The 23,115-nt window shown below is 43.7% G+C and overlaps 1 protein-coding gene across 3 annotated transcripts in view; it reads left to right on the top strand.

Moving 5' to 3' along the window:
• Positions 1-914: 914 nt before the first annotated feature.
• IQGAP2 (IQ motif containing GTPase activating protein 2) overlaps positions 915-23,115 on the top strand; it is a 242,355-nt gene continuing 220,154 nt past the window's right edge. Inside the window, exon 1 of one of the 3 annotated variants that reach the window (XM_048851522.2) lies at positions 915-933. Coding sequence is in view for 2 of the 3 variants with exons in the window: in XM_048851521.2 (XP_048707478.1) it covers positions 15,011-15,047 (37 nt within the window). In the remaining variant the exon portion in view is untranslated. Of the gene's footprint in view, positions 934-14,677; positions 15,048-23,115 lie in introns of those variants that run through there. The other 2 variants (XM_048851521.2, XM_048851523.2) reach the window with 2 other exon arrangements.

The raw sequence follows: 23,115 nt of genomic DNA, 5'->3' as shown, positions 1-23,115 counted from the left end.
GAGATTTGCATGCTATGCCTCTGTTAAAGAAACCTAAAATTGCATTTGCTTTTTTTTGTTTTGTTTTGTTTTGGAAAAGCATCGGATTGTTGACTCATGTTGAGGTTGTGATCCACCACAACAGCCAGATCCTTCTCAACAGTGCTGTATTTGTGCATTTGTTTTTTCTTCCCTAAGGGTAGCACCTTATATTTGCTTTATTTGAATTTCATTTTGTTGCCTATAGCCCAGTTCTCCAATTTATCAAGATCCCTTTGAATTCCAGCTCTATCCTCCAAAGTGTTGGCAACTCCCCTCAGCTGTGTGTCATCTGCAAATTTGATCACTGCTCTGTATTCCTACATCCAGGTCATTAATAAAGATGTTAAATAACACTGGACCCAAAACAGAGCCCTGTGGAACCCCACTTGAAACCTCCTTCCAATCTGACATCATTCCTTTAATAGATACTCTTTGTTTGCAGTTGTTTAATCAATTAGGTATCAACTTATTGGTAATTCTGCCAAGCCTGCATTTCTTCAGCTTATCAGAATGTCATTTGGGACTGTGTCAAAAGCCTGGCTGAAGTCCAGGTATATTATGTCCACTGCATTCCCCCTATCCACCAAACTAGTTATCCTGTCAAAGAAGGAAGTCAAGCTGGTTTGGCATAATTTGTTCTTAGTAAATCCATGCTGGCTGCTATTGATTACCCCTTTGTCTTCCTGATATTTACAATCTGAATGTTTTATACACTGCTTTACTAGCTTTCCAGGTATCAAGGTCAGGCTGACTAGTCCATAGCTCCCCTATTATTGCCAGTGACTCCGAGATTTCTTCAGCTCTTTCCTTCAGCCACCCTGGGGTGCATAGCATCACCCACAATTCTGGAGACTCTGGTGCTTCCAATACATCAGGATCAAACATGTCTTTCAAGAGAAGCTTAAATTGCAGGTAATGCCATGCAGCTGGATCAGGTAGATTGTATTATTGTTGGGGCACTGAGAATGGCAGAAACTGATCCTCTGAGATCAATTGAGAAACGCAAATTATTCTCTTATCTATCCGCTCTCTCCACATGAGCGGCTTCTTGTGGATTTTCTTCTTGTGGGTTACTCCAAAATACAGCATCAATGTGTGAGAGGAGAGTGTATTGCATTTCTTGGGCATTTTCTGGTGTGCTGCAATGTATATGATGACTGTTTGAAACTGAAAGGTGTGTTTGTTCATTTGTTTTTGTTTGAGTTTTTGGTTTACCACTTCCCACAAGCTCATGTACTGCAGCGTAGATGTACCACAGTTTAGAATCCCCTGGCCTAGAGCTGTCCATAGGCACTAATATAAGTCCAAATAAATAAATAATAGGTAAATATTGTGTGTGGAGGAAATGCACATGTACATCATTGGACACATGCAGATCCTAAGACATCCAGGAACCACAGAAAAAAAGAAACAATAACAAGACAGTGCCTAATCCCCAGATAATGTGTAAGGAAACAATCTAAATCTCACCAAATCCACATGCTACTTGGTAAAGGGTGGTTCTCACTGACTGTGCTTGCAGCTGCAGAGCACAGATGTCCCTCATTATGCTCCAGATCTCGGTATTCAGTCATTCATCATGTCTTGATCTGAAGGTTTCTTCAATAAAAAATATTCTTTTAAATAAATAAATATTTAATCCAGGTGACAAATGCTTGCAGAATTCTCTGAAAAACACCATCAACTCCTCCTTATAAAACACTGCCACTATTACAGGATACTGGGCGTTTGTCCAAGACATTTTGAACAAATACTTTATATTAAAAAAAAAAATAATGCTTGTTCAAGCAGAGAAGTTGGTTGTAAGGTCCCTGGCAGACAGGAGTTGTCAGACCCTGCCGGGATTCCAGCTTTGTTCCGGGAAAAAGCTGAGGACAGTGGAGATCTGGGAGTACACTTTATACAAATTGCTGTTGGTATCTTCGCTCAATATCCGCTGTTATACAACACTATCTAAATAATACGAGTGCATGGTGTAAAAGTTACAGATTTAAAAAGAAGAGTATTATACACGTAGTGCTCCTTTTTTCAGCTGAGCCCACCTTAGAAAAAGAACATAGCATTCCATTCTAATGTCTAGGGAACATCAGCTTTCCAACGAGCAGAACATAGATGCCACTTGAAGTTAGCCTTTCCACACAAGTTTTCTCCCCCACACCCTCATTCTAATGTGCAGTACAGTGCCTGGGCTGAATCTGGAGGGAGTCATTAGCCACCATCACAGTCACAGTATTGCCATGTGTTCAATAGTCATGAATCGGGTCCTCCCAAACCATGAGGGTGGATTAAAAATCATGAGATTTTAAAAATGTTGGGTTCTTTTTATTTGTCATTTGGTGCTGGAGGTATAATAGCACTTCCCCACCTCACAGGGGTGTTACGAGGATGAGTACATTAAAGACTGTGGGGTGCTCAGATACTACAGTGATGGCGGCCGTAAAAGCACCTAAGCTAGATAGGCTTATTTAACTCATGACAAAAGATAATGTATAAAATAAATGCCATGTGATGCTGCTGCAATATAACCTGGCTGTCTTCTCTATGCTAGTCTCTGCAGTTGATGCCTATCTCTTTTTATGTGAGAGAGTCCATGAGAAGCAACAGGGAGTGTGGTACTGCTGTGTCCTGCAGGATGTGTGGCAGCTTTAAACTTCCCTCTGAAGGTTAAGCCTTCATTGCACTCTAGAAACCCTGGAGAGTGGGGTGAAGAGGGTGCATGGCCATTGCTTACCCCTTTCTGCACCAGCTGGGAAAACGCTGGCAGTGGATAGCAAACTACACCCTTCTATGGTGTGTAGCAAGTACTGCTCCTCCAGGTAACTAGGGAACAAAATGAGATTTGATTTGGAAAAATATATCTGAGAAAAATAATCCAAACCACAGATATTTGATGGGAGGGAGAAACCTGGGAAGAAGGAAGGTTGAAGGGGAGGTAGGAGCCATAATAGGCAGCAAATTAAACAGGAGTTTGATTTTTTAAAAAAAGTTAATACTTTTTTTTTCATATGCATCCCAAAACTGTATCACTTCACTGGAAAGGGAAGTCATAGTCTCTTTCTGTGACCCAGATCCAACTCCCATGGAAATCAATGGTAAAATTCCTCTTGATTTACTAGTGCAGGATCAAGGCTTCTGTGCCTGGAACATCTTGTTCTGCTGAAGTGGCTGCCTTGATTGTCCATGGGCTTTCTTCACTACAATGTCAACTCCAGATATAACTTAAGTGTTGACCCAAACCTGACTCCTGTTGACACAAACAAATCTCTAACGCCAGTTAAGTGGTGCCTTTAACTCAAGCTAGCTGGAGAGACAAGGTGGGTGAGGTACTATCTTTTATTGGACCAACTTCTGTGGTGAGAGAGACAAGCTTTAGAGCCACACAGAGCTCTTCCACAGGTCTTGTGGGTTACGGGTTGAAGCTTGAGTACTGCTGATGCTGGAGCTGATGCACACTACAACTGGAGTTAGCACAATCAGATGCTAATCCAATCACTCTGTGAAACTGAAGTATTGTTCAGTTGGGCTGCTCTCGTCAAGCTAGTCTGAGTGGAGTAATCTGAGCTATAGCTGGTTCAGTGAAGACAGGCCCCAGGTAATGGTAAAGCAGCTTTGATGGTGTTGGGGGGTGGTGGGAGGAGGGAAGTTCAGCTTTTGTTCTTCCTGCTATTGCTTTACCTGCAGATTTCATTTAAAAATGTACAATAAAGGTCTTTTCTGTCAAGAATATGCAAAATTGTAAATCTTGGTCCAGATTCTGATTGCATGTTGAAATTCTCAGCACCAGTGAGATCAACAGAAGCTGTAGGTGCTCAACAGGGCCCAACCATGACTCATGTGAGAAATCCACAAACGCAACTGGACTACTCATGTGAGTAAGGGTTACTGGATCAGGCCCTAATGCTCAGCACGTCTCAGAATTTAGCTGTATTCTAGTTCTTAGGAGTGTTATTGTATTGCAATTTGTTTTTTGTAGTTATAGGAGTAGAAATGCTGCCAAAGTTGTTTTTGTTCAAATGCATTGTAATTTAGTCTGCATCAGGGCCAGCATGGGAAGAATAACTTCATCTTGCTACACTTTAATTAGCTGAAGAAAACAATCTAAAAGTTTTTTCTGAGAGCTGAAAGCTTGAATTACATTAATTACATTCCTTTATTGTTTTGCACAGAATCAAACTGGCCACACCTAGAGAGCAATTCTACAGCTCTGTTTACCAAACAAAATTACTGTATCTTTCTGCCTCAGGCTATGTCTACACTAGCACTATTGTCAGTAAAACTTTTGTTGGTCAGGGGTATAAAAAAAACCACCCCGACCGACATACGTTTCACTGACAAAAGTGACAAGTACTGTGTTGGCGGGAGACACTCTCCTGCCAGCATAGCTGCCAGTGTTCACTGAGGGTGGTTTCATTATGCCAGCAGGAGACCTCTCCCCTGCTGGCAGAGAGCAGTTTCAAGGGAGACCTTACAGCAGGGCAGCTGCAGTGGTACAACTGTGCCACTGTGAGGTTCACAGCGTAGACATAGCCTCAGTCCCAGTGTCTTTCCCTCTTTCTCTCATGTACAAGTTAAAGCATAACCAGTTGCTCTGTAACATTTTTGACAGATCTCATTTAAAATAGCAAATGGAGTTTTCCTTTCTGTAGGACAAATGCAACTAATCCCAGCACATAATTTACAAATAAAAGAAATGTATTGTCACAGGAAAAGTGACATCAAAGCAGCTATTTCCAACAGAAAGCCTAGTTTCTCTAATTACGTGCATGCATTTGCGTCACTTTTACTTAAGCCACCCAAGAATTTCAACTATCAATATCCTCGTTGTGTAAAATCCCTTTGTACACAACAGGACTGTCAAGAAACACACTGTAGCATAGACCACTCTGTTTTTAGACTTATGTGCCTACAGTGGGATTCTTGACTCTGATACTTGTATTTTCCCTCATCAATTTTCTGTTTCATATTTCTTCTGTTTTAACTCTTATCAGTTGCAGCTAAAAAAAAAAAACCAGAATAATTGGTGAACCTGTTACAATTTGTTCTCTATCGTTAAGTGTTGCTTCACATACAGCCATTTCTGAGCTGGAACATGAATTAGAAAGCAGTGAGAAATGTATGATCTGCAATATTATATTCTTGTAATACAACTTTTACATTAATCTGATTCTCATAGTCCTAAATTGTGAAACATTTACACTAGATTACTGACCAAACTGATATCTAAAGTGTGTGCTTATTAGACATGTAGGCCCAGATCTTCAAACATATTTTAGGTGCCTAATTGCATAAATAGTTTTGAGGAACTGGGCCATAGTCCTATATCTGAATCAGGCAGAATAAGTCTGTGACTTATTTATTTTATTTCATTTATTGTAATATGTTCTCTGTAGTACATTGGTATGATGTGTACGCTGCTGCCCTCTGTTGGACTAGTCTATGTGTAGGCCCTATGATGATGTCCCCCTCTAGTGGCTGGTTTACAAAAGATATGTAAATCTTACTATGACATACACCTAAAGGGGTTTTTCACTTCTCTGAAAGCACAGAAACTATTCAATAGGCAAAGGGAATATCAAATTTAATGAACGGAACAAATATTGGTGAAATAAACTGCACCAATATTTGTTCTGTTTATTAAATTTGATATTCACTTCACCCGTTTAATCTACCACTGTGCCTAGTAATGCCTTTCTCTCACACATTCCCCCTCCTTCCCACCATGGGACATCTGCCTGTCCACCACACCTCACCACATACACCCTGGGTACTGCCTGTCTCTACCCAGGGCACTGTCTCCCCATCCCATTCCTGCTGCTGGTGCTGTCCTGGGCATTGACCTCACCATGTAGAATGTAGCACTGGCCAGATCAATTCCGCTGCCACCCTGTGGTGAACCCACAGCTGGTACCTGCATGGTGGTGACTGGTTGCTGCCAGCCGCACCTTCTGCCTGTCCCACTCACGGGTCCCAAACTGCCCCCTCCCTGTGGCTCCGAGACACATTGGAGCCAGAGCTCACTCTGTGCCAGTGATACCACCCTGCGGCTCCTGCCACTACAGCCATGTGGGACTAGAGGAACCAGCAAAGGCGTGACTGACAAAAACTGGAACTTAAAATGTCCTGACTAGACTCCCAGATTTTCCGGGATAGCTACCTAAAAATAGGGACGATCCTGGAAAAACTGGGAAGGTGGCAACCCTAAACTGTGGAAGGGATGGGTGCAAAGAACCTCACCCAGGGCTGGCACATTCCACCCAGGCATTGCTGAAGACGGAAAATAAGTCCCCAGTGGCATCTTTCCCGTAGAGTTCTGGGAGGTTCTTATTTATATCAAGTGGCTGGATTAAAATGTTGCTTGCAAAGAGCTTTACAAAGGAAGCCATTTGTAGTGCTCCACAAGAAGTGTTATTGGTCCCACAAAACCCAGGAACAACACAACATATTCTTGAGCACCACCTACGAGAATCTTAGCTATTAGGAAGCTAATTACAAATAGAGAGACATCTTTTTTATAGAACACTCTGTAACTATAAAAAAGATGTTTCTATGTTTGAAAATAGTTTCCCAATAGGTAAGACTGGTGTTCGTGGAGCAGAAGCTCTTGACTATAAAATCAGGGTACCCACAGAATCATTTCAAGAGGTACACTATAATGCTGTTTGTGTACCATTCTTACCGTGTCCCATTGAAATTGTTATGCAAATGTTCTATTCATTTCAATAGGGCATAGGAATTAATATGTTTTTGCCTGAAAAATGTTCCATTTATCACGGTTTAGCTCTGCTAACTCAATATGTCTTAAGATAGCCAAAAAACTTTGTTTTAAACAAAAAGTGTTTAGAAAAGAAGTATATTTGAAAAGAAGATGTCCACATCAGATTTTAGACTGGCGCAATGGAAAGGGTTGAAACAAAGTTTCTTTCAATTAAATATTAAATACATTTTAAAACAATTCATTTTCTGATAGGACTATTTTTTCCATTTGGAAAAATGGAAGGATACATGTTGATGATTATTGAATATTTATAGCATTGTAGGATCCAAATATCCCAGTCAGGGTTGAGGACTTGGTGTTCTAGGCACTGCATAAATACATAGAAATTCATGGTCCCTGCCCCAAACAGTTTACAATCTAAAAGACAAAGCTGGACAAAGGATGGAAGGAATGGGATAACAGTTACGCAGAGTGGTAGAGGTGATCTTAAGTGCACTTTTTTGTTCTTGTTTTTCTACTCTATCCTCCTTCAGCTTTCCCATCCTGTACATCCCCCATGTTAACCAACATTAGTTATGTCCTTTGCTTCAAAGAATCTCTCTCCTGCCAAAGCCAGTCACTGCCTAGCCCAGGGGCAGGGAGTGAGGAAGCTAGAGGCCACAGCAAACAACGAAAAGACATCCTCAAATTAGTGAAATGTCTTTTGGAAAACACTGGACAGCGTCTCATAATCCTCACATCTGGTTTATTAGGAAATTAATTATTCAAATACAGATGAGACACAAAAAATAGGTTTAAAAACCTACTGTTCATAATCAAGTAGGTGCAGTACATTTCAGATTTCATCTGTGTGACCATTGGCCTCCGAAATGCAACAAAACATGAAGATTAAATCCACAATTTAACGTGATATGGTCTGGAAATCATGGTGCTACCAACTGAAGCTGTAAGATGCCTAAGGGTATATCTACACGGCAATTAAAAACCCATGGCTGGCCTGTGCCAGCTTACTAAGTCTATGTCTACACTACAAAATTAGGTTGAATTTATAGAAGTCGGTTTTGTAGAAAGCCTTTTTTATACAGTCAATTGTGTGTCCCCCCACACAAATGCTCTAAGTATATTTAGTCAGCGGAGTGCGTCCACAGTACCCAGGCAACCGTCGACTTCCGTGAAGCTGCCGCCTGCTTCTCAGCCCTCCCCAGCTTCCTGCGCAAACAGCTGATTCACGGGAAGCTGGGGGAGGGGGCAGAGAAGCGGAGCGGAGCGGCACGTTCAGGGGAGGAGGTGGAGCGGAGGTGAGGTGAGCTGGGGCTGGGCACGGGGCGGGGAGCTGCCGGTGGGTGCTCTGCACTCACGAAATTTTCCCTGTGGGTGCTCCAGCCCCGGAGCACCCACGGAGTTGGTGCCTAAGGCGCCACTTTTGATGTGATCAGTGGGGAGAGCGGCTGCTCCCCCTATTCCCCACCTAGCTATGCTCTCCTGCCCCTAGGAGCCAGAAGGAACTGCCGGATGCTTCCTGGGAGCTGCCCCAGGTAAGCACTGCTGGGACTTCCAACCTTGCCCCCTGGCAAGTCCCTCTGGCTCTTTGGGGCAGGGTGGGCACCCGTTACAGTGGCCCACGAGACCCTCCTACCCAGTTCTGGGGGCAGTCAGGGGACAGGGGAGGGGGGTGGATGGAGCAGGGGTCCCGGGTGGATGTCAAGGAACGCGGGGGTTTGGATGGGGCAGGAGTCCCCGAGGGACGGGGGTGGGCCACAACCCCCTCGTGGGGTGAGGCGGGAACTGGTTGTTAAGATTTTGGCAGCTTATCACTGGGTGCAGGGTTAAATCGAGATAATGCTGCTAAATTCGACCTAAACTCGTAGCGTAGATCAGGCCTAAGGCTCACAGTCTGCTTAATTGCAGTGTAGATGTTTGGGCTCAGGCCCGGGCTCTAGGACCCTGCAAGGTGGGAGGGTCCCAGATCTTGGGGTGCAGCCTATGCCTGAATTGCTATGCCACAATCAATCAGCCCCTGAGAGCAAGCCCAGGTCAGCTGGCCCAGGCCAGCTGTGGATGTCTAAGTGCAGTGTAGGCATATCCTAAGTCACTTTTAAAAATAGAAATTAAGCTCCTAGGTCACTTAGATGCTTTTGAAAGTTTTACCCTTAATTTTAAGTTGCAATATCATGAGGAAGCCAGTGCCATGTAGAAGTTTTATGGTTAACTTTTATACCGTCTCATTCCTTGATTTTACAAAGAGCTTGAAGTATTAAAGAGGTAGCAATGTTTCTTATGCCCCAATGTGGCCCAGTGACAAGACATTGGTTATTATGGTTTTTTGTATTATAGTAATATCTAAAGGCCCCAGCACTTTGCAGGATGAGTCCCACGTGGTGTCACACCTGTGTATGTTTGTGTAGGAGGATGGAGGTTGGGAGGCACAGTGCCTCATCTAGAAAAATGTTGAAAAGTGTATACAAATCTAGATTTCAGTGCTCTCTAGACATTTATTTTCAGTTCTCTTGTTTGGCCCTTTCTAGTTCTTGGCTTTTTTTGAGTATTATTATTATTGTAGTGCTTCTCAACAAGCTCTCCTTGATGAAGTATCCCTTGTCTTCAGCTGAAAAAGAGCAAGTTTCTAGATGGATAGGTATCTCTTTTATGCTGTGTTCTCCTCCTCTTTCTCCCCTCCTCCATATTCCTCCTCCATCCTCAGACAGGTAGACCTGCGTGTGTGTCTGCACAGTGTGGTAGCAGCATCTCAGTGCAGCATATGTCTCTGCCTAATACATGTGTAGAGGATGGAGTGCTAATTAGGGCCTGTATTGTAGGAGCAGCATATGGTAGGAAACCTCCTAGTCCCTAGCCTGGTGCACCCGCAGGATCTTTGACAGGGAGATGGATCATTGCTCATTTAAAAAATAATAATTTGTTGACTGCACCACTACCTGGTCCCCAGGATTGTAACACAAAAGACCCATAAAAAATGTGTTATGTGGCATTTACAAACCAGATTGTAACAGCAGGGTTTTAAGGTCCTGATTCCTAAATCAATCTCATGAATCCAAAGTGCAAAGTAAGAACATGGGGTCAAATTCTGCTTTCACTTACATTGGCATACAGCCAGTGGAGTTATTCTAGATTTGTACTGATGTTACTGAAAGCAGATTTTTGACCTGTGGAAATTAAAACCCTATTGGAATTTATTGTCACAATTTCCAAAACTGTTTTAGGATTTTAAATCTGTTTATTACCTTATAAATTAATACAATATTTGAAAATTAGGAATGACATCATTTCAAAGCAAAAAGATTGCCCATTTAACCCAGTCCCATTAAAACCACAGGAAGAATGTGACAAAGTCACACTCCTGAGGTGCTGACTCAGGTTTTATTTTGTCCTTTACCTTTAGTCATGCAAGTTCCCATTAATTAGTCTGTTATCTTAGGTGAGCATTAGAAGGTCCTCTTAGAAAGATGGCATCTTGCAACCTCCTCTATTGCTTTACTTTTTTACTATTGTTGTTATTGTTTTCCCAAAATGTATAAAACAACGAGATTTTAAACATTAATAAATAAATTTTGAATTAAAGTGTAAGTAAGTAGTCTCTTAAGAAATTTTGACCATAGTTTTCTAGTGGGCTTTGTGATTAAGGGCCAGATCCAAAGCCCATTTAAGTCAATAGAAATCTTGTTATAATAGCCTTAGACTTTGGTTCAAGCTTTAATGTCCCAGTTCAACACAGCCCTTAAGTACGTGCTTAACTTTAAGCACAAGAGTAGTGCTTAAAGTTTTAAACATAGGCTTAAGTGCTTTGCCGAATAGGAATGGGACTAGTCACATGTTTAAAGCCAATCACATGCTTAAATATTTTGCTAATTGGGGCCTATGGGACCAGTTCTGCTGTCTATTTGCAGGCAAAAACTTACTGAACTCACTGACTTTTATTCCTGAATAAAAACCAGAGGATTGCACAGTATCATTCTTTTGTAACTGAAGCGACAAATATTTTAGCAAATAGTGTCCTCTCTATGGTTCCAATCCTGCAATGACGTAGATGGACCCCCATTGCAGTCAATGGAGTTTTGTAATAACATTTTTAAAAACTGCCTTTAGCATGTCTAGAATTTTTCCAATGTCATCCCTTTCTTTAAAAAACAAACAAACAAACAAACCTTTTTAATGATCCATTAAAAACATTTCTTGCTTGCTGGTCTCACTTTTTATTTTAATACTCTTCTGGCACAGTTTCAAATGGACGAAATGAAACTGGCACTTTGCCTGGTATTTATTGGTAGTTGTTTTCCACTGTCAAGCTGTAACAGAAAAATAGAATAGATCTGTCTTTCCACATCCTTCTTCCATGACAATATGACACCTGGAATTTAAACTATAGCATGATACTTACAACTTATACTGTGCTCCTGGGGATAAAAATCCCTGAAGGCATACAAGATGAATTCCTCCATCTATCATGAAATATGGCATATTTCTCAATGGTCTTTTGCATTTTTATGAGCAACTTGCAGTGGAAAGCACAAATAAATCACATGTTCTTTTAGGTTAAACTTTTTAAATTTAAAGTAACCAGTTTGTCTTTCTTCTGTCAGAATGTTGCATTTAAAATAAGTTGAATATATATTAAAAAAAACATTTAGTCAGAAAATAAAACTTCAGTGTCAGATATGTTAAAGTACAGTGAGGCTTCATGATTACAATGAAAACCAGCAATAACCTATAATACACATTCCATATTTGTATTTCCAATGACGGGGGGGGGGGGGGAAATACTGTAGGTGAAAGATTGACCCCCTTGAAGTCAGTGGAACCAGGATTTCACCTTTTTATGTCAAACAGTTTCTAGTGGTGTGTACTCTCCAGATCTTGGTCCACATCTTATCCTTTATGCATATTTGTAGATGCAAAATTGAAGACCAAGGAAATTCTGAAAGGTTCACCTAACCATTTCCTTATGCTCCCCTGAGGTTATGTCTATACTGCACAGTTAACCTGGGTGCTTGACACCTAGGTCTGAGCACCCAGGTTAGTCTAGCATGGGGGTGAACATCCCCATTGCAAAGCATTAACTGCATTACTGTGTCCTCCCTGTTTCTGCATCACGTGTGATTCTTTTTGCTGAGACACTTTAGGATTCTTTCCCAGTCAATTATGTCAATTGCAGTAGAACTTGTCTGTTCTTTGCAGGGAGGAGGGGGAATAGTGGGAAGGCATTGGAAGACTATCAGCCTGAATCCTTACTACAAAGTGGGTGGGTTCCAACCCAAGTTACAGTGGAGCCCTGGCTCTAACCTACACCGCCATCTGGATAAGCTAGCTCAGGCTTAACATACTTCCAGATCCGGGGCAGAGGATTTTGTGTGTGTGACTGTGTGGTAAGAGCCTGGGTTAACTTTGCAGTGTAGATACCCTCAGAAGTGAGAGATTTGGGATGGGAGGCTGCAGAGAAGTGGTGTTGCCTTTAAACCATGGGGATTCTAGAGCTCTGTGGAGAGAGGAAACTATGGGTGTGTCTATACTGCAAAAAATCACCCACTGTTGCAAGTCTTGCAGGCCTTGTGCTACTGTGCTAAACTAAAAACAGCCATGAAGATGTTCCCACTTGGGCTGTGGACTTGCTCTCTGAAACCTGGCAACAGGAATGGGTCTAAGAGCCAGAGTGGGAATGTCTACGCTGCTATTTTTAGCGCTGTAGCATGAGCCCAAATCCATAGATCCAAATTCTGAGATGTTCTGCCACAGGGTTGGGGTTTTTTTGGTCATGTAGATGTACCCTGTACGTCTAGAGGGAGTCAGCTTCTCACTGGTGATGGCTGGCCCTTCTTCCTTTGCAAGCTGTGCTGCCATTTGCTCTTTTCACAGCACTTGGGCCTGTGCAAACAAGATTGCAAGCTTGAAGCTGGTATTAGTATTACTTGCAGCAGCTTAAGACTTATATAGATCTCTGCTGGGCTGATAAGGAACTACCTGGCTTGGTATTCTACAGAGCTTCAACTCTAGCTGCTGACTCACCCCCATGCTTTCCCTCTTCTGTGGTCCACACCCAGATCTGCCACTTTCTGCTCCCTCTGGCTGCCTTAATGAAGGGGAGAACATAGGCCTTAAGTAAGTCAATGGAACTGCTATGATATTAGTGAATGCACATGTATCTTCCCCCTGCCCCTGTTTACATTTTCTCCATAGGGAAAAAACAAGCAGATAAGACAAATCAGTTACACACTGAACTAAATAAGTGGCTTCCAGCAGCAAGGCCTGGCCCCAAAACAGACAGGTAGGAGAGGTCACACATTCCTCAGAGCCATTTCTTACTCCCAAACAGTGCAAAAGAGAAAACAAACTTCATAATGAATAATAAACAAAACCTAAACCTACCTTTTAACAACTAAAGTTTCTTTACTCCTTTAACAGAATGGATGGTGTTGGAAGGAGTTTACAGGTTTTTGTTTGTTTGTTTGTTAAAGCGTGTTTTAGTTTTCATTTGGATTCTCCTGACTTTTGAAATAACAAAGTCTTTATATTTATTTATATAAACACCCACAAGCAAAAATACACCTACTAAATACATCAAATTTGAAACAAAGTCCAGCTCCCCAACTTTCATATCATCATTGCAACCCCAACCACACTGTGTATACTGGCAAATGGGAACACTGGAAATGTAAATGGTGATGATTACACTCATCCAAACATGAAGGACTTATGATGAGTTCTGGCAACAGTTACAGAGATGCACTGGCTGGACACATTCTCTGAGAGTTCTACAGGTGGGTTCCATTGCCGAGAGAGCCCAAATCAGACATTCTGGGGACTCTGATAAAGGACAACCCAACTCATCCGAGTTACCTTGGTGGGATGAAATATATTCCTGCAAGAACCCTGGTGTTAGTACCTGTATTTCCAGAGATATCCAGGACTGATTGTCAGTTACACTAAGGCTACCAGTCTGGCAGTATAAAGGGACTTTAATATGAGCACATATATAAGTTCCATCTACTTTAAGATCCCTTTGCTCAGTCAGCGCGGTGCTGAGTATAAATGAGAACCAGGCCCATCTATGGGGCAAAACACATTATAATATGGTTTATTATGTATTACTTATGTGGATGGAAAATGTTATAAACATTTCAGGGAGCCATGCTTTAGCCTACATTTCTGCCATGGTTAAAACATGGCTCTCTACTATGTTTTTCCCATATTGTGGGTATTTTTTTGTCCATGCAGCCAAGGATAAATAGTATTATAACATGGGTTGTCCACCAACATGTTTAAATATGCTTATTTACACATAAGATGACACAACTCAGTAATGATTGTTTCAGTTGGGGGGTTTTGTTTTTTGGAAAAATATAACTAGAGAAGCCTGGTGTTCAATGTTTACAAGCAAACAGACGCTAATTTGCCCCTTCTCTCTGGGGCTGCAACGTCAACTCTTGATTTGGTGCTTCTTTCTAATAAGAAGCGCTCACGTGCAAGAAACGGCTTTGGAGGGAAGGGCCCCAAACGGAGAAGCAGGGTGTTTGCCTCTTTGTATCCGAGCGACAACCTGGGACAGAAATAGGCTGCACGTTCCTTTGCTCTTCTGTTTCCTCTCTAGTACTTTTCCTCTGTGCTGGAAACCGCACAAGCCACAGGCTTGTCACCAGCAGGCTGTCAGATCACTAAGGGACTGTGCGCGGGCTGCAGCTCTGCCGCAGCTGGGGATGGCTGGTTCCTGCCGCCTCCTTCAGGACTCGGCTGTTGAAGTGATTGTGGGCGGACTGGAGGGCGGTGGGGCGGGGACCAGAGGGTTGGAGCCGGGGTGCGCTGGCCGGCTGCGGACTGTAGGGGTCGCTGCCCGGCGGCTCTTCCCCTCGGGTGAATAGCGGAGCTGGCAGGAGAGAAAGGAAACGGGGTGGGCGTGGGGGAGGAGAGCGCTGAGTAAGCGCACAGAGCAGCCTGGGCAGGAGGGAGGGTGCACCCAGGTGAAGGGCCGGCCCTCTCCGCACAGAGAGAGCAAATCAGAGAGGGGGAGGGAGCGGATAAGACAGCGGCGGCCAGGCACCAGGAAGGGCTGAAGTTGCACCGAGCAGCCTGCGCGCCCGAAGTTTGGGAGGCTGCGGCGGGACGCGGGACGAGACACAAGCCCAGCCCGAGCGTGCCGGGGAGCGGGGCCAGGCAGGCTCCTGCTGCAGGAGGGGGCAGGGCCGCTGTGGGGTAGCAGCTCCCCGGGTTGTGTACCGGCACCGCGCGCCCCCGTAGGCTCGCGCGGCGTGTGTGGGAGCCGTCTCCAGGATGTACCATGAGGAGCTGCAGAGACCCCGCTACGGCTGTAAGTGCCTGCACGCCGCTCCCAGCTGCGGCCGCCGGGTTATGCGGGGGGCTGCGGTGACCGCGGGGTGGGGGCTGTGGCCGGAATGTGGAGGCTGGGGTTTAATAGCCGCCCCGGAGCTGAGGCAGCAGCTCCAAGCCCAGCGAGGGGATCAGGTGAGGGGCGGCCCCCTGCAGTGCCCCAGAGACAGACACGTGTGAGGGGAAAGCGCAGCTCCCTGCGCGCGACGGGGCAGGGCTGGGCTCGCTGCTTGGCTGCCGCCGAGGTACGCACCTGCTGGGGGAGGCGAGTTACCTGCATGTCGGAAATAGCCCCCCTCCCCCGACCGCGGCTGTAGCAGGGGGGTGAGTCCGCCCTGTGGGTCAGGGAGTCCCGGGCGGATTGCACAGGTGTCAGCCTCTCGCCCGGCCCCTGCCAGCTGCCGTGCGCTCTGCTCTCGCTGCAGCCGCGGCCGGGGCAGGCAGCGAGCGCAGCCCAGCGCCATGCCCCCGTGCGCTCTGGTTTCGGTGGCATGCCGGAGCTGCCCGGCGCTGGGCAGGAGCTCTCTGACCATGAGTGACTGGTGGGATTACAGAGTGAAGCACGTGGCCCCGGGCAGGGGTTCAGAGTCCTTCCTTCGCGTGAGCCAGGAAGTGGCTCGCAAGGGGGAAGAGCAGAGCACCTTTCAGACTGACGGAGCGGCCGAGGGAGGAAACAGCAGGGCGAGAGTTAACGACGCGTAAAGAGGGCAAATCTGCAGGCGCTTAGACCTGCTGCTAGGGCTGTGGTCACATGTGCGTGAGGCGTGGTGTTGGCACTGGGGGAAAAGTGATCTGGAAGGGCCGTAGGGTGAGTGGGGAACTGCTGAAGGGACCTGGAATCTAGTCAGATAAAAAGCACAAAGTTAAAACCAGTTTTGATACTGTCCCTGCATTATCCTGCCAACTTTCCTGGGTTTACACTACATTTTCCGGTAACTTTTTTGGGGGGGCGGGGAAGAAGTTCTTCACACCACCACATGTGGGTGGGGAGAGTTGACCATGCACAAAGAGGGTGGGGAGAACTGACTATGCACAAAGTAAACAAACTGGGCAATTTCAGATACATGTCTTCTCACCTTTGTTTCAGTAATCTTAGGTGTTCTAGCAATGGTAGGTAAAATAATTACATAGACGTCTCTGAATTTCTTTTATGTGATCATTGGCCCTATAATTGAAAGTACTACTGTTCTGCTTGTATTGATGTGCTAGATATCACTCAAATATGAGAGTGCTAGAATTACCTTGGTTTTATACATCTGTCTTCTCTAACAATCAGAGATTTCTCCTTTTCATTGAAGAGTGATAATGTAAAAACCACGGAACCTCTTAAGGTTAGTTTCGTAGTCCAGTTTCCCCATATGAAGTGGTGGCACTAGTGCTATCCCCTTTCCAGAATTAAATAATAGATGCAAAAAAAAAAACAACAACTTCAAACTTCTGAATATTTTATTAATTTTGTTTTGTTTCAGTTGCCACACACAGAATCGGCTCAGTTTGGCTTGCTTGCTTTTCTGCTCTTTAAGAGCTGGATGGTTAGTGTTAATATTTAAGAAAAGAAAATAATGCTAAAGGATAGATTTTCATTTGTCTGTATTTATCAGTTTAATATTAAAGTGTGGGCTTTAAAAAATATAGCATGGCAGCATTAACCATAAACTGGAAGAATTACAGTTCTGTATGGGTAGTATTTAGTAATTAACTATTACGTGTTTTGAACGCTTTATAATACAGTTGCTTTTTAAATTTTCTGATTTGAAGGCTAGCGTTGGCCACAGGAAGAGTGTCATGTAGCCTGCAAAGATTTTTTTTTTAAGGGTTGCATTAAAGTTAGGCTCCCAATTGAATACTTTAATGTACATAATGGTACATTCTGGTGTTCATAATGGTTCTGATCTTTGTTTCAAAGGGAACTGCTGGTGTTTCAGAACTTTTGGAAATCAGATCACTTATTTACTGCCTAAATAAGTATTTGGGAGGGTAACTTTAAGACAACCATTTCCAAAAAAAACTTTGGAATAATATCACTCTTCTGCATTCAGATTTTGTATTCTGTTCTATTCTCTTCCCTGCCTTCTGAGTCAATATCATTATTTTCTTTTGCATCTTTTCAGAAATCTTTCATAGTATTTCAGACAAATACATGCTAATGTGCAAATAATTTGCACAACTCAAAACACTAAGCAGACCTAGCTTTATGGTCTGATACAGCTTTCCAGATTTTAGCATGGCAGCTCTGATCTGTTCTGTGGTCTGCAATATCTTAACTGCACAAGGACATGAAAAACTTATCAGTCTCTGGCTAGAGGTCTTTTGACGTCTGTGTCAAATATAAAAAGATGGGGTGCGGTGATGACCTTCTGCCAAAGATGTAATTTGGCAGTGTCCTACTGAGAGCTGAGCCAGCTAAGCAGTCATGATTTCTACCTGGGAGCTGTCATTGGATCGTTTTTGAGAGCTTCATCTTTCTCTTGCATTAGCCTCTAGTTAATAGGTGTCTGGTAAACATTTTAAGCCTTTTTCACTGTTGCTGATATTGATGTGTTTTGGAGTGATTGCCAGTGGTGGGGGCAAGCCTGGGACTTGGGCACATAAGTTGAATTCTCTTCTCTGCCACAAGCTTCCTATGTGTGACCTTGGACAAGTTGTTTATCCTTTGTGCCTCAGTTTCACATCTGTAAAATGGGAATGAGTACCTCTGAGGGGTGTGTGGATAAATACTTTAAAGATTGTGAGGTGCTCAGTCACTGTGGCAATGGGGGAAGGGGCATATAAGTACCTTGGCTATAGATAAGAAATGAAGCTAGTCCTACTTCCTTCTGTAAATTAACTTTCCTGGGACAGCTAAGCACCATATACTGGGCAATGGATATATTTACTCTGATGGGGAGGCAGTTCATTGCTTTGCTTACTGCTTTCTTCCACTCATGTGGGTAACTTGCTTTAACTCTCCCAGAGGACTATAGTGGCTGTGCAAAAGTGGAAAAATAAGTGTTTTAGTGACAGGCTTCCAAGCCCTGCTTACCTTGTCTCCTTCCTGGCCAGCATTTCCTACTTCTTATGGGTTTTCTGGCCCCTTATAGCGCTCCCCACTCCCAGTGCAAGGGGGTGTTGTGGCTGCTTTATGGAGCTGCAGCTTCCTCTCCCAGGGGATTTTCACCACTGGGTACAGTCAGGATAGACCCTTAAGAGAATCTGTCCTATTTATAATCTTTAAGAATGTGAGTGAAGGCTAATGATGGTGAAAGGTACCAGACTGATATCTATGGTAGACTACCTGTTAGACGGCTAGAGAAAGTAGGTATTGCAGACAAACTGAGCAAGCCCTTTGAAGTCAACAGGAGTTATGGATGTTCAACACATTTGAAAATGACGCAATTTATTAAATAACTTATGTTAGTACAATTTTACTGATGTTTTCATATATCATTGTGAACTAACATTGCACCTTTCAAAAGCATACTTATTTGTAACATATGTGAATATAGGTATAGGACTATGTGGTGTTGTTTTTTAGCTATAGCTATTACATCAAAAAGCAGAGAACCAAAATTTTCAACTTTAGAGCTGATTTGTCTGTGGGAGGGAGGGGGAGAGTAACTTTAAAAAGAACCCACTAATCAGAAAACCTGGTCTGGCCTTAGCAGAACTTAGATACCTCCATTGTAACACATGGGCTGCCTATATATAAATAAATAATACACACAATGCTGATGAGTCTCTGCCCAGCACTGTTGACTGCAGTAAAACAAATCTGACACATCTGCACAGGCCCACTGACAGCAATTTCGGGCCCTAGGGCTGTGCAGGGCCCAGGGCGGAAGTGACAAATCCGTCACTTCCGGGACCGACCGGTCACTTCTGGCACTGACCACGCTGGCCTATCACACTGGTGCACGGGGCCTCCCAAAGCACCAGTCCTGGAGCAGTTGCCACCCCACGTGCGCCTAGAAGCCCTGCAGCCTGCCTGGGTGTTTTAAAAGGGCCCAGGGCTCCTGGCTGCTGCTTCAACGGTGGGGGGTCAGGGGCCCCTGGGCCCTTTTAAATTGCTTGGGTGCCTGGGCAATTGCCCCCTTTGCAGCCCCTCTTCTCCCCCCCCCCCCATCAGTGGACCCGCAGTTGAGACTGCGACAGAGGCTAGAGTTAAATTATATAATTTATTAGGCAAGTAAATCACCAAGACTTTTCTTTCTGCTAGTGACATTTTGGTGCTTTAAGCATTTGGCCTAATTATGTCTGCATTAGCACTTTTGCTGGTAAAACTTGTGTCACTCAGGGGTGTGAAGAAAGCTCCCCCTCCCCTCCTGATATAAATTACACTGATGGAAGCACGCTGGTGTGGACAGCACTTTGTCAGTGGGAGATGCTCTCCCGCCAGTATAGCTATTGCCACTCGTTGGGGGATGGTTTAATTATGCGGATGGAAGAGCTCTCTCCTGTCTGCATAGAGCAGCTACACAGGAGACCTTACAGCAGTGCAGCTGCATCGGTACAGTGGTGCCAGTGTAAGGTCTCTAATGTAGACATAACCTTAGACTTTTGACTTCAGGTTTTTGGCAGAGGTGGTTGTAATCTTACATTTTGCTGTCCTTCAGAAAGCAAGTTTGCTGCTTTCAACAGTTTGCTTTCAACAGGCTCAATTTTAATGGAGATGAGAGTTCTCTTGTCTCATATATGTGGGCGGCAGGTGAATGAGCTGTTGGGGGAGGCTAGCCCCTGGCCCTTCCTCCTCTGCCTGAGGCCCTGCTCCTCCCTCTCCCCCGCTTGTGGCAGAGCATCCCCAATGCAGCTGCTGGCCACCCCGGCCCCAGCGTGCCCCCAGGCCTTGCAAGCACTGGCCCCAGCCTTCCTGCCCCAGCCTCTGGGCTATGGAAGAGCAGGAAGGGAGCAGGTAGGAGGGTGTGGGGGCGGAGTGTGAGTGGCGCCACACCAGGCTGTTTGGGGAGGCTCAGCCTCCCCTGGCCTATGATACCTATGCCCACGCTTGTATGGAGTTGAGAATAGATGGATCTCTTCCTGCATATTGTTAGTAAGGCAGTTCCACAACTAAAAGAGAGACTTGTAAAAATACAGGTAGTCAATTGCAGCCTGACTGATATCGTGAGGGGAATCCTGCCCTGGAACATTTGAGTGCTAATGAATTTCTTGCTAGTACTGTAAAAAGAAAAGGAGTACTTGTGGCACCTTAGAGACTAACCAATTTATTTGAGCATAAGCTTTCGTGAGCTACAGCTCACTTCATCGGATGCATACTGTGGAAACTGCAGAAGACATTGTATACACAGAGACCATGAAACAATACCTCCTCCCACCCCACTCTCCTGCTGGAAATAGCTTATCTAAAGTGATCACTCTCCTTACAATGTGTACGATAATCAAGTTGGGCCATTTCCGGATTGGCCCAACTTGATTATCGTACACATTGTAAGGAGAGTGATCACTTTAGATAAGCTATTTCCAGCAGGAGAGTGGGGTGGGAGGAGGTATTGTTTCATGGTCTCTGTATATACAATGTCTTCTGCAGTTTCCACAGTATGCATCCGATGAAGTGAGCTGTAGCTCACGAAAGCTTATGCTCAAATAAATTGGTTAGTCTCTAAGGTGCCACAAGTACTCCTTTTCTTTTTGCGAATGCAGACTAACATGGCTGTTACTCTGTAACTTGCTAGTACTGTGAAATCTCAGGTTGTTTTGAGAGAGTAAGTTATGTCTCTAGCGTGTTTAAATAACTAGTTTTATTTTACAGTTCATTCTGCAATGCCAATAACTTGGTCTGCACTGATATAAGGGAATCTTCTCTAGATGTGTTGGCGGGGGGTGTGTGTGTGTGTGTGTGTGTGTGTAAAAACACCCTGTGATCAATGACTTCAACTCTGCATGCTACCAGCAGTTTAAAAAGAAATAGGAAAGACTTCCATTGCCATTTCATTGGCTTCCATAAGACAATCATGAAGCTTCTAATCCATAAACTAATTTGAGCGGATATGTTAAGTATGCACACGATGTTTCTATCTGTGTAAAGCATCGTCCATAAACTACATTATAACAGCCTCATGGCAACTGCATGTACAGTAACTGTTTTCAGTATAAATATTTCTGCCATTTAACTTTTTTCTAAATCTCAAACAGATGTAATCTGTAGTGAAGAATGGCAGTAAACTTTCAGTTCACAAAATTATGCAGGATCAACTCCTAAGATTTAAACTCCCTTTTTTTCCTTAAAAAAAAAAGAGGTGGTTACAGTAAAAATGCTGATTACTCGTGACACAACTGTGAATGGAGGGCTATAATTTTGGATGTGCTGAACTTGTCTTTCATATTAAATGAAGTCGTGATGAAGACCGCCAAACTGGTAAATTATGTAGCTGTTTGTCTTTGAAAAACCTTCTTCTGAAATCTCGATCTTGACAGAACATATGTACAGAAAATAATGATATCCAGGTTTTATAAAAGAGGTTGCTACTAACAAGTTCCCACTTCAATTGTGGGTTGTAAGATTTTAAAATACTGTAACATGTTTTATGTAATTATAGCGAAATCATGAAGTTCTAAAAGCCACTAGCTTAACTCTTTGCACCTTGCAGAAATCTGCCATTTCTCAGTTTTAATTTCAGAACCTATAATCTTGTCTGCATATAGTTCTTGTGGTGGATGTTGGGGGACAAACAGCTGTTTCTCAAGTGCAACTAGTAAAAATAAATTCTTCGTAAAATTTCTAAAGGGTCTACTATGTGAAAAGAGATGGGTAAATACACTCCTTCAAAAATATTCTGTTAACTGTATCCTACATGTGTATGCTTTATGGGTGTATGCTTTGCCTAGTGCTTGTGATTATTGTGGATTTGTGCAAACACTTTTCTGCAAGGCCATTTTTATTAATTGATGCAATTTGGCAACCAAATACAATGTTTCTCAACCAGTATTTTGTACATTGTTAATCATTAACTGTTGAACAAGGACTTGAAAAGTTAAATGCTTTGTTTAATCAAGTACACACAATCTGTGTTTAGTTGTAGGAGCTCTTAGCTGCATTTTATTCTGTACAAAATGGGCTTGTTTCCCTGAAATCTTATGTGCATGGAAGATTGAATAGTTACAGCATATCTAAATGCTACTTGGAATGTGATTGAAACAGGAAGTGCTGATATTGCACTGGAAACATTACTTCAGTTATGCAGTACTCATTTTTGCTGTACAAATGAGTTATGCAAATCTGTGTGTCATTTCCTGTTCTGTGCCATACACACTGGATTTTTTCTAGGTATCACAGTGGTGTGTGCAATATAAATAACTACAGTGCATCCCAATATTTGAGTTATGCATTTGATGACTTAAATTGGCTCTGATATGCTGGATTTATTGTAGTGCTCTTAAATTTGTTTGCAAGGGATTTAAAAAATTGGTTATTCAGTCTTGAGTGATAGGCAGATCTTGAGGGGTCATGTTTCATTTGAATTATAAGCAAGTGGAATTCTCAAATATGTGGCCGGGTCTTTGCAGGGCTTGATTAGTTTTCTGTGGGTATGTCTACACTGGCACAGTTACAGTGCTGCTCACAGAGTACTGAAGGGAAACTAGTGTTGTGTGCTCACATGGTCAGCTGCCAGCACAATAGCGTGTTCACGCCTGCAGCGGTATTTAGAGTAGTGCACTCTGGGCAGCTGTCCCACAAAGCACCTTTTTCCTCTTCTGCTAAGACTTGTGGGAAGGTGTAGGGGGTCGTGGGACATTCTGGGTCCTGTCCCAATGCCCTGTGAGGCATTGGTTTGCATCCCAGCAATCCCTGTATTTCCGTTCGCATTTGGTGCCATCTTTCAACCATTTGTGTACTTTGCGCTCTGCCTCTTCAGTGTGCAGGAATGGATCCCAAACTGCTGCTCGCTCTGACTAACACGTCTGTCAAGGTTCCTTCCCCACTCTGAACTCTAGGGCACAGCTGTGGGGACCTGCATGAAAGACCCCCTAAGCTTATTCTTACCAGCTTAGGTTAAAAACTTGCTCAAGGTACAAACTTTGCCTTGTTCTTGAACCCTATGCTGCCACTACCAAGT

This window comes from Caretta caretta, chromosome 5 (genome assembly GCF_965140235.1).
Source record: "Caretta caretta isolate rCarCar2 chromosome 5, rCarCar1.hap1, whole genome shotgun sequence".
Taxonomy (NCBI): domain Eukaryota; kingdom Metazoa; phylum Chordata; order Testudines; family Cheloniidae; genus Caretta; species Caretta caretta.
This window is presented reverse-complemented; position numbering and strand designations above follow the sequence as displayed.